Source organism: Canis aureus, chromosome 18, assembly GCF_053574225.1.
Source record: "Canis aureus isolate CA01 chromosome 18, VMU_Caureus_v.1.0, whole genome shotgun sequence".
Classification (NCBI taxonomy): Eukaryota; Metazoa; Chordata; class Mammalia; order Carnivora; family Canidae; genus Canis; species Canis aureus.
In genome coordinates, this window is record NC_135628.1 from 59,466,692 (window position 1) to 59,480,253 (window position 13,562).

The following is a 13,562-nucleotide window of genomic DNA, read 5'->3' on the forward strand; positions in this document are numbered from 1 at the left end:
AACAAATGAAAATGGAAACACAATGGTCCAAAAACTTGGGGATGAAGAAAAGTAGTTCTAAGAGGGAAGTTCCCAGCAATACAGCCTACCATAAGAAGCAAGAAAAATCTCAAATAAATAACATAACCTTACATCTAAAGGAGCTAGAAATAGAACAACAAAGTCTTAAGCAAGCAGAAGTAGGAAAACAACAAAGATTACAGCAGAAATAACTAATGTAGAAACTAAAAACCAAACCAAACAAACAAACATGGATGGATAAAGAAGACGTGGTTTATGTATACAATGGAATATTACTCAGCCATTAGAAACGACAAATACCCACCATTTGCTTCAACGTGGATGGAACTGGAGGGTATTATGCTGAGTGAAGTAAGTCAATCGGAGAAGGACAGTGTATGTTCTCATTCATTTGGGGAATATAAATAATAGTGAAAGGGAATATAGGGGAAGGGAGAAGAAATGTGCGGGAAATATCAGAAAGGGAGACAGAACATAAAGACTCCTAACTCTGGGAAATGAACTAGGGGTGGTGGAAGGGGAGGAGGGCAGGGGGGTGGGGGTGAGTGGGTGACGGGCACTAAGTGGGACACTCGACGGGATGAGCACTGGGTGTTGTTCTGTATGTTGGTAAATTGAACACCAATAAAAAATTAATTTATTAAAAAACTAAAGTAAATAAATAAAATCTTAAAAAAATAAAATAAAACAATAAACTACAAAAAACAAGCAAACAAACAAACAAGAACAATGAAATAAGGAGATGATTCTTTGAAATAATTAATATGTTTGATAAACCACTAGATAGACTTATTAAAAACAATTTTTAAAAAGGACCCAAGTAAATTAAATCACAAATGAGAGAGAACTCAAAACCTAAACCATTGATATACAGTTACAAGAGAATATTACAAAAAATTATATGTCAACTAATTAGACAATCTAGAAGAAATATATAACTTCTTAGAAACATATGAGTTACCACAACTGAACCAGGAAGAATGCAGAACTTAAAAAGACAGATAATAAGCAAAGAAATTAAATCAGAAATCAAAAATCTTGTGAGAATCAGGGAAATGAAATCAAAATCACAGTAAAAACCACCTCACACTGGTCAGAGTGGCTAAAATGAACAACTCAGGAAACACTAGATGTTGACAAAGATGCAGAGAAAGGGGAACCCTATTTCACTGCTGGCAGGAATGCAAGCTGGTGCAGCCACTCTGGAAAACAGTATGGACGCTCCTTAAAAATTAAAAAAAAAAAAGAGCTACCCTATGACCCAGCAATTGCACTACTAGGTATTTACCCATAGGATACAAACATAGTGCAATTTAAAGGGGTATACCTCCCCAACGTTTATAGCAACAGCAACAATGTTGAAAAATATGGCGTCTAGATGTCTGTCAATAGATGAATGGATAAAGAAAATAGATGATGACAGATAGATAGACATATATAGATATTACTCAGCCAAAAAGAAAAAAAAAGAATGAAATCTTGCCACATTGGTGGTACTAGAGGGTATTTTGCTTAGTGAATTAAGTCAGTCAGAAAAAGACAAATACCATATGATTTCACACATATGAGTCATGTAAGAGACCAAAGAGATAAAAATAGGGGAAGGAAGGAAAAATAAAATAAGAGGGAAACAGAGAGGGAGGCAAACCATTGGAGACTCTTAGCTATAAGGAACAAACTGAGGGTTACTGGAAGGAGAGGTAGGTGGGGGAATGGGGTAACTGCATGATGGACATTGAGGAGAGTATTTGAAGTAATGAGTACTAGGTTTGGTATGCAACTGATGAATCACTGAATTCTAACTCTGAAACTAATAATACAGTAAATTTTTAAATTAAAATTAAATTATATTAAATTCTATCTCTGAAACTAATAATATGGTATATATTAATTAAATTTAATTTAAATGATAATTAAAAAAATAAATCTCACAAGAAACAAAATCCAGTGCCACACGGCTTCACAGGGGAAACTTAAAGAGTTAATAGCTATCTTTTCCAAACTATACCAATAAATACAAATGGAAGAAAAACTACCACGCTCATTCTATGAGGCCACCATTACCTTGATCACAAACCTAAACAAAGACTCCACTAAAAAAGAGAACTACAGACCAATATCCCAGATAAGCATGGATGCATAAATTCTCCCTAAATACTAGCAAATCAAATTCAACAATACATTAAAAGAATCATTTACCAAGACCAAGTGGGATTTATTCTTGGGCTGTAAGTGTATTTCAATTCACACATCAATCAATGTGATACAACACATTAATAAAAGAAAGGGTAAGAAACATCTGATCCTCTCAACATATGAAAAATAAACATTTGATAAAGTACAACATTCATTCATGATAAAAACTGTCAAAGAAGTAGGGATAGAGGAACATACTTAAACATAATAGAGGTCAAATACAAAACAAAACAAAGCAAAAAACAAAACAAAACAAAACAAAAAACCCCGTAGCTAATACCTTCTGATGGGGAGAAACTTAGAGCTTTTCCATTACACTCATAAATAAGAAAGATATGTCCACTCTCAAAACTGTTATTTAATATAGAACTGGAAGTCCTGCCACAGCAATCAGACAGCAAAAGAAAATAAAACACATCTAAATCAGAAAGGAAAAAAAGACAAACATTCACTATTTTCATGATAGGATATTCTATTTAGAAAATCCTGCAGATTTCACCAAAATATTGCTAGAATGATACATGAATTTCTTAAAGTTCCAGGATACATAATAAATGTATAGAAATCTGTTGACTTTCTATACACCAAAAATGAAGCAGCAGAAAGAACTATCAAATAATAATCCTATTTACAATTGCACTAAAAACCATATAGTACATAAGAATTAACCTAACCAAAGGTGTTCATAGATTGGAGAAACCAATATTATTATAGTCTCTATACTCACAAAATAATCCACATATTTATTTTATTTTTAAAAATATTTATTTATTTATTTATTTATTTATTTATTTATTTATTTATTTATTTATTTATTTTATGAGAGACACAGAGAGAGAGGCAGAGACAAATGCAGAGGGGAAAGCAGGCTCCTCACAGGGAGCCTGATGCTGGACTGGATCCTGAATTCTGAGATCATGCTCTGAACTGAAGCAGACTCTCCACCGCTGAGCCACCCAGGTGTCCCAACACATTTAATGCAATCCCTATCAAAATACCACCAACAATTTTCAAGAGCTAGAACAAATCACCTTAAAATTTGTGTGGAACCACAGAAGACCCTAAATAGCCAATGTAATCTTGAAAAAGAAAAGCAAAGCTGGGGGATCCCTGGGTGGCGCAGGGGTTTAGCGCCTGCCTTTGGCCCAGGGTGCGATCCTGGAGACCCGGGATCGAATCCCACATTGGGCTCCCGGTGCATGGAGCCTGCTTCTCCCTCTGCCTATGTTTCTGCCTCTCTCTCTCACTGTGTGCCTATCATAAATAAATAAAATAAAATAAAAATAAAAAAAAAGAAAAGCAAAGCTGGAGGCATCCCAATTACAGACTTCTATTTATATTACAAATCTGCAGCAATCAAGACAGTCTGGTACTGGCATAAAAATAGACACATAGATCAATGGAACAGAATAGAAGACACAGAAATGAACCCACAAGTATATGATCAACTAATTAACAAATCAGGAAAGAATATCCAAAGAGAAAAAGACCACCTCCTAAACAAATAGTCCTTAGAAAACTGGACAGCATCATGCAAAAAATTGAAACTGAGCCACTTTCTTACACCATACATAAAAACAAACTCAAAATGGATTAAAGACCTAAATGTGATATAAGAAAATATCAATTACCTGGAGGAGAACACAGGCAACTCACCTCTTTGACATTAGCCATAGCAACTTCTGAATATGCTTCCTGATGCAAGGGAAACAAAAGGAAAAACAAACTATTGAAACTTCATCAAGATTAAATCTTCTGCTTAGTAAAGGAAACAAAATGAAACAAACTAAAAGACAAGCTACAAAATGGAAAAGATATTTGCAAATGACGTATTTGATAAAGGATTGGTATCAAAAATGTATAAAGAACTTATCAAACTCAATGGCCAAAAAATAAAAAATTCTATTAAAATTAACAAAACAGTGAAATAAATATTTTTCCAAAGAAGATGTGCACTAACATACACAGGAAACGTTGCCCATCATCACTCAGCATCAGGTAACTACAAATCAAAACTAGGATAAGTTACTGCATCACATCTGTTAAATAAAATTAAAAAGACAAAGAACAACAGGCATTGACAAGGATGTGGAAAAAGGGAAGCACTCTTACATGGTTGTTGGGAAAGCAAACTGGTGCAGCCAGCATGGAAAACAGAATGGTGGTTCATAAAAATAAAAAGTAGAATTATTTTAAAAAAGAAAATCATAGCTGGGGGCATCACAATGCCAGATTTCAGGTTGTACTACAAAGCTGTGGTCATCAAGACAGTGTGGTACTGGCACAAAAACAGACACATAGATCAATGGAACAGAATAGAGAACCCAGAAGTGGACCCTCAACTTTATGGCCAACTAATATTTGATAAAGGAGGAAAGACTATCCATTGGAAGAAAGACAGTCTCTTCAATAAATGGTGCTGGGAAAATTGGACATCCACATGCAGAAAAATGAAACTAGACCATTCTCTTCCACCATACACAAAGATAAATTCAAAATGGATGAAAGATCTAAATGTGAGACAAGATTCCATCAAAATCCTAGAGAAGAACACAGGCAACACCATTTTTGAACTTGGCCACAGTAACTTCTTGCAAGATACATCCACGAAGGCAAAAGAAACAAAAGCAAAAATGAACTATTGGGACTTCATCAAGATAAGAATCTTTTGCACAGCAAAGGATACAGTCAACAAAACTCAAAGACAACCTACAGAATGGGAGAAGATATTTGCAAATGACGTATCAGATAAAGGGCTAACAGCCAAGATCTATAAAGAACTTATTAAACTCTAGAGCAAAGAAACAAACAATCCAATCATGAAATGGGCAAAAGACATGAAGAGAAATCTCACAGAGGAAGACATAGACATAGCCAACATGCACATGAGAAAATGCTCCGCATCACTTGCCATCAGGGAAATACAAATCGAAACCACAATGAGATACCATCTCACACCAGTGAGAATGGGGAAAATTAACAAGGCAGGAAACCACAAATGTTGGAGAGGATGCGGAGAAAAGGGAACCCTCTTACACTGTTGGTGGGAATGTGAACCGGTGCAGCCACTCTGGAGAACTGTGTGGAGGTTCCTCAAAGAGTTAAAAATAGATCTGCCTTACGACCCAGCAATTGCACTGTTGGGGATTTACCCCAAAGATACAGATGCAATGAAACGCCGGGACACCTGCACCCCGATGTTTCTAGCAGCAATGTCCACAATAGCCAAACTGTGGAAGGAGCCTCGGTGTCCATCGAAAGATGAATGGATAAAAAAGATGTGGTTTATGTATACAATGGAATATTCCTCAGCCATTAGAAACGACAAATACCCACCATTTGCTTCAACGTGGATGGAACTGGAGGGTATTATGCTGAGTGAAGTAAGTCAATCGGAGAAGGACAAACATTATATGTTCTCATTCATTTGGGGAATATAAATAATAGTGAAACGGTATATAGGGGAAGGGAGAAGAAATGTGTGGGAAATATCAGAAAGGGAGACAGAGCATAAAGACTCCTAACTCTGGGAAATGAACTGGGGGTGGTGGAAGGGGAGGAGGGCGGGGGGGTGAGGGTGAGTTGGTGACGGGCACTGAGGGGGACACTTGATGGGATGAGCACTGGGTGTTATTCTGTATGTTGGTAAATTGAACACCAATAAAAATTATTTTATTAAAAATAAAAGTAAAAAATTAAAAATAAAAATAACATACAAGCTAAAAAAAAGAGAAGGGAGAAGAACCTAGAAGTAACAATAATTACAATGTGCAGATTTTATTTGCATTCTGATTCATACAAAATGCAAAAGAAAATCATTTACAGCATTTGTATTAGAGTAACTACATTAATAAACTCAATGAATGGAAAAAAAAATAAGAATTATCCGATGACCCAGCCATTGAACTACTAGGTATTTACCTAAAGGATGCAAACAGTGATTTGAAGGGGCATGTGCAACCCAAAGGTTTTAGCCATATTATCAACTGTAGCCAAATTATGGAAATATCTCAAATGCCCATCAATTGATTTATTGATAAAAAAAGTTGTAGTTGTAATAATGTAAAAAAAAGTCGTAATAAAAATATTACTCAGTCACAGATAATTATGAAATCTTACCAAGTGCAATGACCTGAAGGAAGCTATGGACTATTATTCTAAGCAAAAATGTCAGTCAGGAAAAGACAAATACTATATCATTTCATTCATATGTGGAATGTAAGAAACAAAACAGATGAACAGAGTGGTAAAAAGAGAAAGAGAGAGAAATAAAGAGAAACAAAACAGAAATAATCTTAACTATACAGAACAAACTGATGGTTACTTCAGGGGAGGTAGGTGAAGGGATGGGTTAAATAGATAATGGTGGTTGAGGAGGCCACATACAGATGAGGACAGGGTGTTGTATGTAAAAGTTGAATCACTAAATTCTGCACCTGACACTAGTATTACACTGTATGTTAACTAACTGGAATTTAAATAAAAATAGAAAAAAAATAAGATAAAACATGATAAAAATAATATAATGATTATACATGAAAAAATGATCCAACATGCAGTTATGTCTGCATTTTAAAGTGAAATATTAACAGCTATAGATTTAATGCATATATAACTTTTCTCTAGAAAATCACACACAATTTTTTTAAATCTTGAAATCACATACATACAATGTAATCTCAGTTATGACTTAAGGCAGCACATTGACCCATACACTTTCTCAGGGCTCCCTTGACTTCACTATTCCTCATACTGTAGATCAGGGGGTTCAATAAAGGAGTAAAGATTGTATAGAACACTGACACTATTTTATCGTGGTTAGCTGACCTATAGGATTTGGGTCCCATGTAGGTAAAAATGCCAGCTCCATAAAAGAGTCCCACCACAGACAGATGTGAGGAGCAGGTGGAGAAAGCCTTCTTGCGGGCTTCTCTAGAACGCATCTGGAGAACCACAGCAAGGATGAGACTATAGGAAATCAGGATGAGAGAAAACGGAACCAGCAGCATTAATACACAGCAGATATACATGACATACTCAAAAACAAACGTGTCAGCACAAGCCAAACGCACCAGAGTGGGGGCCTCACAGAAGAAATGATTGATCTCATGTGCATCACAGAATGGAAAACTCAGGGTGGCAGCAGCCTGCATGAGCCCATCAGCTGCCCCCAAGAACCAGGACCCCACTGTCATTCTCAGGCATAATTGCCAGCTCATGAGAATGGGGTACCTCAGTGGGTGGCAAACAGCCACATAGCGGTCATAGGACATGGCTGCTAAGAGGAAGCACTCGCCCCCTGCCAAAGTAAGGAAGAAAAATATCTGCAACCCGCAGCCAGCAGGGGAGATGGACTTCTTGCCACTCAAGTAGTCAGCTGCCATTCTGGGCACAATGGTGGAGATCAGCATCATGTCCATGAGGGAGAGTTGACTCAGTAGGAAGTACATGGGTGTGTGGAGATGGACATCCTGATGAATCAGGAGAATCATGAGGGCATTGCCCACCAGGGAGCTGAAAGCAATTGTCAGAACCATCACAAAGAGAAACAGGTGGGCTTCTGTGTAGTTAAAGAGTCCTAGGAGAATGAAATCTGAGGTGTTGTTCCAGATGTTCATGATTTCAAAAAGGAGTAACTCTGCAAATGAAGAAAACATTGATAGTTTTCATCGTTTACAATGCTCTATTTGAATTAAAATTTTCATGAAAAAATTTTGTGTGAAAATGTTGAAATCTTTTCCAAATCTTTCATCTGTGATTTCCACTGTCTTTTTAACCTGGACATGATGTTAATTGTGCTTTTAAAAAAATGGATTATAAACTGTTCTGTTTGCTTAATTGGCATCATGAATAAAATTTCTTGATAAGTTGAATGTAAGTTGTCAGTATGTCTTGTGGTACTTGATATAATGGTGAAAAAATATTCATTCTATCATTTATATTTGTGCTTGCTTTTATCAGGCATAGTAAATATTTGTAGAAGCTGTATTAAATCAATGTGTTCAGAAACATAAAAGCTAGGTACATGTAAATGTTTCACATACATATCTAATATACAAAAATTTATTTTAACCTAACAAAATTAGATATTTTTTCCTTACATTGATTAATCTGGGAAGGCATATTTACTTTCCGAAGAAGAGAAGTTATATTTTAAAGTGTCAGAACTAGAAGAAATTAGTCAGTAGATAATAACCTAATTTATAATTATTAGTGCATTTCATTTAACTTTATCCAGTTATAAACTGAATATAATAATTCATTTCTTAGAATATATTCCCCAAAGCAAGACTATGATACTAAATGCAACATTTCATTAACTGTATAATGGGATTTTGTATACTGATAAATATCTCCTAAAAGTCACAGATACATGCTCTTTTGGGGGGAAATGTGAAAATAAAACTTATTAGTACCCAATACAGAGATAAATTCATTTATTCTTTAGTCCCAAGAGAATCTAAATCTCTAAAAGCATTTTCATCCCTGATCTGCTAGTACTGAAACTGTTTTAGCATATTGAATGAATAGGATCATACTTGAAGAGATGAAGATGCTAATTCAATCTCAAAGATACATTCTAAATTAATAATGAACGGGTATGGCAGGAGTCCACTTCTTTTATTTAATTTGTCTTCAATTTCCATATGCCTCCAATACTGAAATGTCAGTCAAGACAGAGAAAGTGCAAAAAACTCATCAATCCGTAACTCCTTTGCTTCAGCATCCTCATTGTCCTGACAGCATTCTACTTCAGGGGTTTAATTGGTTGTTTCAAAGTTAAACATTCTAAATATACACTCCCTCCTTACTACATTTCCCAAAACATTGTTATCTACACACTGTCCTATCAGTAAAACTTGCACCCTGCAAGTCTAGTAACTTTATGAACTCCCTGATTATGGATCTCTCTATTGCTTTCCTGAAACACTCAAAACCCTTCTAAGTCTTTTCTTTGACTTGGAGCTTTCTTATTTCCGTAATTCTAAATTTTCTCACTCCTGAAAAATGAAAAATGTAAAACTTACTTGAAGGCAATGTGTAATATAATTGCAGAGTGTTGGGTAGACTTACTAAAATGTTACTAAAAAGTTTACTAAAACGACTTTTGCTATCATCTTACCCATTTTAAATGCATGTCACTATAATGTCATTATTATGGTTACATTATTCTGCAATCATGGCCAGTATACAACTCCAGGACTCTTCATAATTAAAACAGAATTTCTGTATCCATTAAACAACAATCTCGTGTTTCACTCTGTCCCTGGGAACTTGCAACAACCATTCTCCTATTCTGGCTCTAAAACATTGACTACTCAAAGATCTTGAGATTAGTGGGATTCCACAGAATTTGCCTTTTTGTGATTGGCTTGTTTGACTTAAAATCATGTCCTCAAAGGTCATTATGTTGTAACATGTCAGAATTCCTTTCTGTTCGAAGGTGATTAATATTACTTTACATGTATATACCACATTTTCTTTATTAATTCAGTCCATCAATGGACATTTGAGTTAATATCATTCACTTCAATTGTATATTTTAAATAACTTTAATGAGTTTTTAAATATATATTTTAAATTTTTATAATATGAACAAATAGAGCTTAATAATACACCAATTTGAGCTAATTTTTCTGCTTTACAGACATGAAGGAGAGATTAAAGACATTACAAAAGTTAAAATTATTTTACATTTGGCAAATACTTTTTATGATACTTTTTCTTCTGCAGTTTATAATTTTGGATTTATTTTTAATTCGGAAATATTAATGTTTCACTTTCAATTGAGATAGGTATGTACCTATGCATTACTTTTAGCTGAAATTGTATGTATAAAAATTCATCACATGGATCTAATGGTCTATTCAAAATGCTATTTGTTTATACTTTACTAGTAAAATCAGACATCAGTTAAATAAAATCAGTGATAGATATTATATTCTTCCCCAAAATAATAATGTTAAATTATAGGTCACATTAAAATTCTTAACTATTATTTCAATATCATACAAGAGACACAATTTCACTGTTAGTTAAACTACTAGCATTTATAAATCCATCAAAGAAGATTCTGTAGGATTACTTCTAAATAACTGACTATGCATATAAAATGGATGGAAATCAGGATAAGAAGTTAACTTGCCCTATAAATAAAATACCTATAATGTCATTAAGTGGATGAGAGAAAGGTAAACACTCACTAGTATAGGAATTGCAAAATGTATTAGTCTGATTTTGTTTTCTTTCTTTGGTGTAAAACAGCTATCATTCCTTCTATACTCATCTTTTGTATTGGTGCCTGAATTCTATGTCTTTATTTCAAGAAATAAACTAATATATTTTTCAATGATTATAGATGCATATGGGTATAAATACTCCTTTTTCTTCCATCAATATAATAAAAAATTCAGAGCATACTGGTAATATTTCTTCCATATTTTTCTGATCCTCATTGCCCAAATGTAATCTAAAAACTAATACTTTTCCCTCATAATATTGGGATGACCAATCAATAGGTTCTGTTAACAATAATATAATAACAGCTAAATCATTTATGTGACTGAATTGACAAGTTGCTCATGGGTTTTACCTGATGATTGTGTCAGCTAGCATAACATATAGTTTTTCACATTGTGGGATAAATAAACAAATAACTAATTATATTTATAAAACTACATAGAGATAATAATGCATATTTGGATTTTCTAGAGTTCAGAACTGATTAACAGATTACTAAATATTAGAGATGACTATGATCTACTCACATAGATAAAAATGATGACTTCAAAAAGCTGGATCTATAACCCCTTTCAGCAGAGTCATCCTAAAACATCTTTTTGGAGGGAGGAAGGATCTTATATACTTCTGACAGCATCAAACTCTATCAGATCAGTGCCTCCAATTAAGGGGTATGGCCTATTTACATCTTACACTAAAAACGCTAACTTATTAGCGTAGCAGACTTTCATAAATCTGAATCTTTGGATGATTAAAATGTTTTATTTTAAAAGGTTTTAAATATTCCCAGATTCCTACATTCTATCAGAAAGCTGTGATTCATTAAAATTAAAATAAGAGTTGGGTCCTTGGGTGGCCTAATCAGGTAAGGCTTGGACTCTTGATTTCAGATAAGATCATGATCTCAGGGCCATGGAATCAAGCCCTAAGTCTCGCTCTGCAATCAATGTGGAGTCTGCTGGAGATTATATCTCCTTTTCCTTTGGTGTCCCTGCTTGCTCTTGCTCTCTTTCTCACATAAATGAATAAATAGTTAAGGAAAAATTAAGAATTATGTACAAGCAAAAGTAAAATGTAAATAAGTCTCCTTGAAAAGTAATGATTTAAAAATACATTGGGGGTGCGGGGAAGGATGGTGGAGGAGTAGGGTCCCCAAGTCACCTGTCCCTACCAACTTACCTAGATAACTTTCAAATAATCCTGAAAACCTATGCATTCGACCTGAGATTTAAAGAGAGAATAGGTGGAACACGACAGAGAGAAGAGTTTGCACTTCTAACAAGGTAGGAAGGCAGGGAAAAAAAAAAAAGAATCAAGTGGGGGAGGGGCCCCTGCAAAGAGACTGGCTAAGGCCAGGAGGTAAAAGCCTCCAGGGACAGGAAAGCCCAGTCCAAGAGAAGCAGGAACTTTAAAAATCCGCGCTGGTTGACTTACTTCACTCAGCATTATACCCAACAGTTCCATCCACGTTGAAGCAAATGGTGGGTATTTGCCGTTTCTAATGGTAGAGTAATATTCCATTGCATATATATAGACCACATCTTTATCCATTCATCCTTCAATGGACACCGAGGCTCCTTTCACAGTTTGCCTATTCTGGACATTGAGGCTATAAACATCGGGGTGCAGGTGTCCCGTTTCACTGCATCTGTATCTTTGGGGCAAATCCTCAGCAGTGCAACTGCTGGGTTGTAGGGCAGTTCTATTTTTAACTCTTTGAGGAACCTCCACACAGTTTTCCAGAGTGGCTGCACCAGTTCACATTCCCACCAACAGGGTCTCATTCATTTGGGGAATATAAAAAATGGTGAAAAGGAATAAAGGGGAAAGGAGACTAAATGAGTGGGAAATATCAGTGAGGGTGACAGAACATGAGAGACACCTAATTCTGGGAAATGAACAAGGGGTAGTGGAAAGGGAGGTGGGGGGTTTGGGGCGACTGGGTGATGGACACTGAAGAGGGTACTTGATGGGATGAGCACTGGGTATTATGCTATATGTTGGCAAATTGAACTCAAAGAAAAAACAATGCAAAAAAAAAAAAAAAACTCGCACAAGTTTCTTCCTGGAGGGAAAGGCACTTAGCAGGGAACTCAGGCAGAGCCACAGAAGGGGCAGTGGAACCTCCAGTCTCCCAGGGTCACTAACAGAAGAAGTGCACCCAGGGGAGAGCACACCACAGACAGTGGGCCAAGCTCAGTAAAAGGCTGGAGCATATGCCATGCAGGGACTTAGGAGAAGCAAAGATGGTGGCTTCGGGAGCCGTGGCCCAAAGAGCATGACTGCAGCAGCACTGGCCTGAGATCCCAGCACAGTCCAGGATCCTGAACTCCCCCCTGGACAGGTGGAGGCAGGGAGGGCACAGGACAGAGAAGAATCTCCTGCCGCCGGGTGCCCCTGAGCTATGAAGGTCAGCGCCCACGCCCCCGGAGCATCTAGGCCAGTGTGGACTGGGAGCTGTGGTAGTTACTGTGGGACCTGACTCAAGATCTGGACTGCCAACTGCTGACAGTGTTGTTATTCCTCCTGGTGTTACCTGGTGCCTGGGATGGAGCCGGGCTCCCAGGAAACAGAGGACTCACAGGATAAACAGCTCCTACCAAGCCATGCACCTGGAAGGGGGTGGAGCAGCTCCCCCAGGTGCACACACCTGAGAATCAGCACTGCAGGCCCCTCCCCAGAGACCAGCTGGGAGGAGAGGGGAAGAACAAGTTCTTAACCCAGCACCTCTGGAAAGCTCCAGGGAAGGTTGAGGGATTTACAGCATATAGAACCAGAGGATACCCCTCCTTTATTTCTTTTCCTTCCCTTTTTCAGTACAACTCGTTTTTAGCCACTCTGCACTGAGCAAAATGACTAGAAAGAAGAACTCACCACAAAAGAATCAGAAACAGTACTCTCTGCCACAGAGTTACAGAATTTGGATTACAATTAAATGTCAGAAAGCTAATTCAGAAGTACAATTATAAAGCTACTGGTGGCTCTGGAAGAAAGCATAAAGGATTCAAGAGACTTCATGACTGCAGAATTTAGATCTAATCAGGCCTAAATTAAATATCAATTTAATAAGATGCAATCCAAACTGGAGGTCCAAATGACCAGGG

General features: G+C 36.4%; 1 protein-coding gene across 1 annotated transcript; it reads right to left on the reverse strand.

Annotated features, from left to right (window-relative positions):
* Positions 1 to 5,365: 5,365 nt before the first annotated feature.
* Positions 5,366 to 7,835, reverse strand: LOC144288456 (olfactory receptor 2T8-like). Its single transcript, XM_077855941.1, has 2 exons — positions 6,908 to 7,835; positions 5,366 to 5,460 (listed from the first exon to the last, which is right to left on the reverse strand). The coding sequence occupies exons 1-2, from the start codon at positions 7,833 to 7,835 to the stop codon at positions 5,366 to 5,368; spliced, it is 1,023 nt and encodes a 340-aa protein (XP_077712067.1).
* Positions 7,836 to 13,562: the final 5,727 nt, after the last annotated feature.

Bases quoted from the DNA above. Each gene is read 5' to 3' on its own strand.
- LOC144288456 (XM_077855941.1), bottom strand. From the start codon at position 7,835: ATGAACATCTGGAACAACACCTCAGATTTCATTCTCCTAGGACTCTTT. The intron at 5,461-6,907 runs GTCATAACTGAG...ATGGACACCGAG, and splicing joins GGGTCAATGTGCTGCCTTAA to GCTCCTTCCACAGTTTGGCT.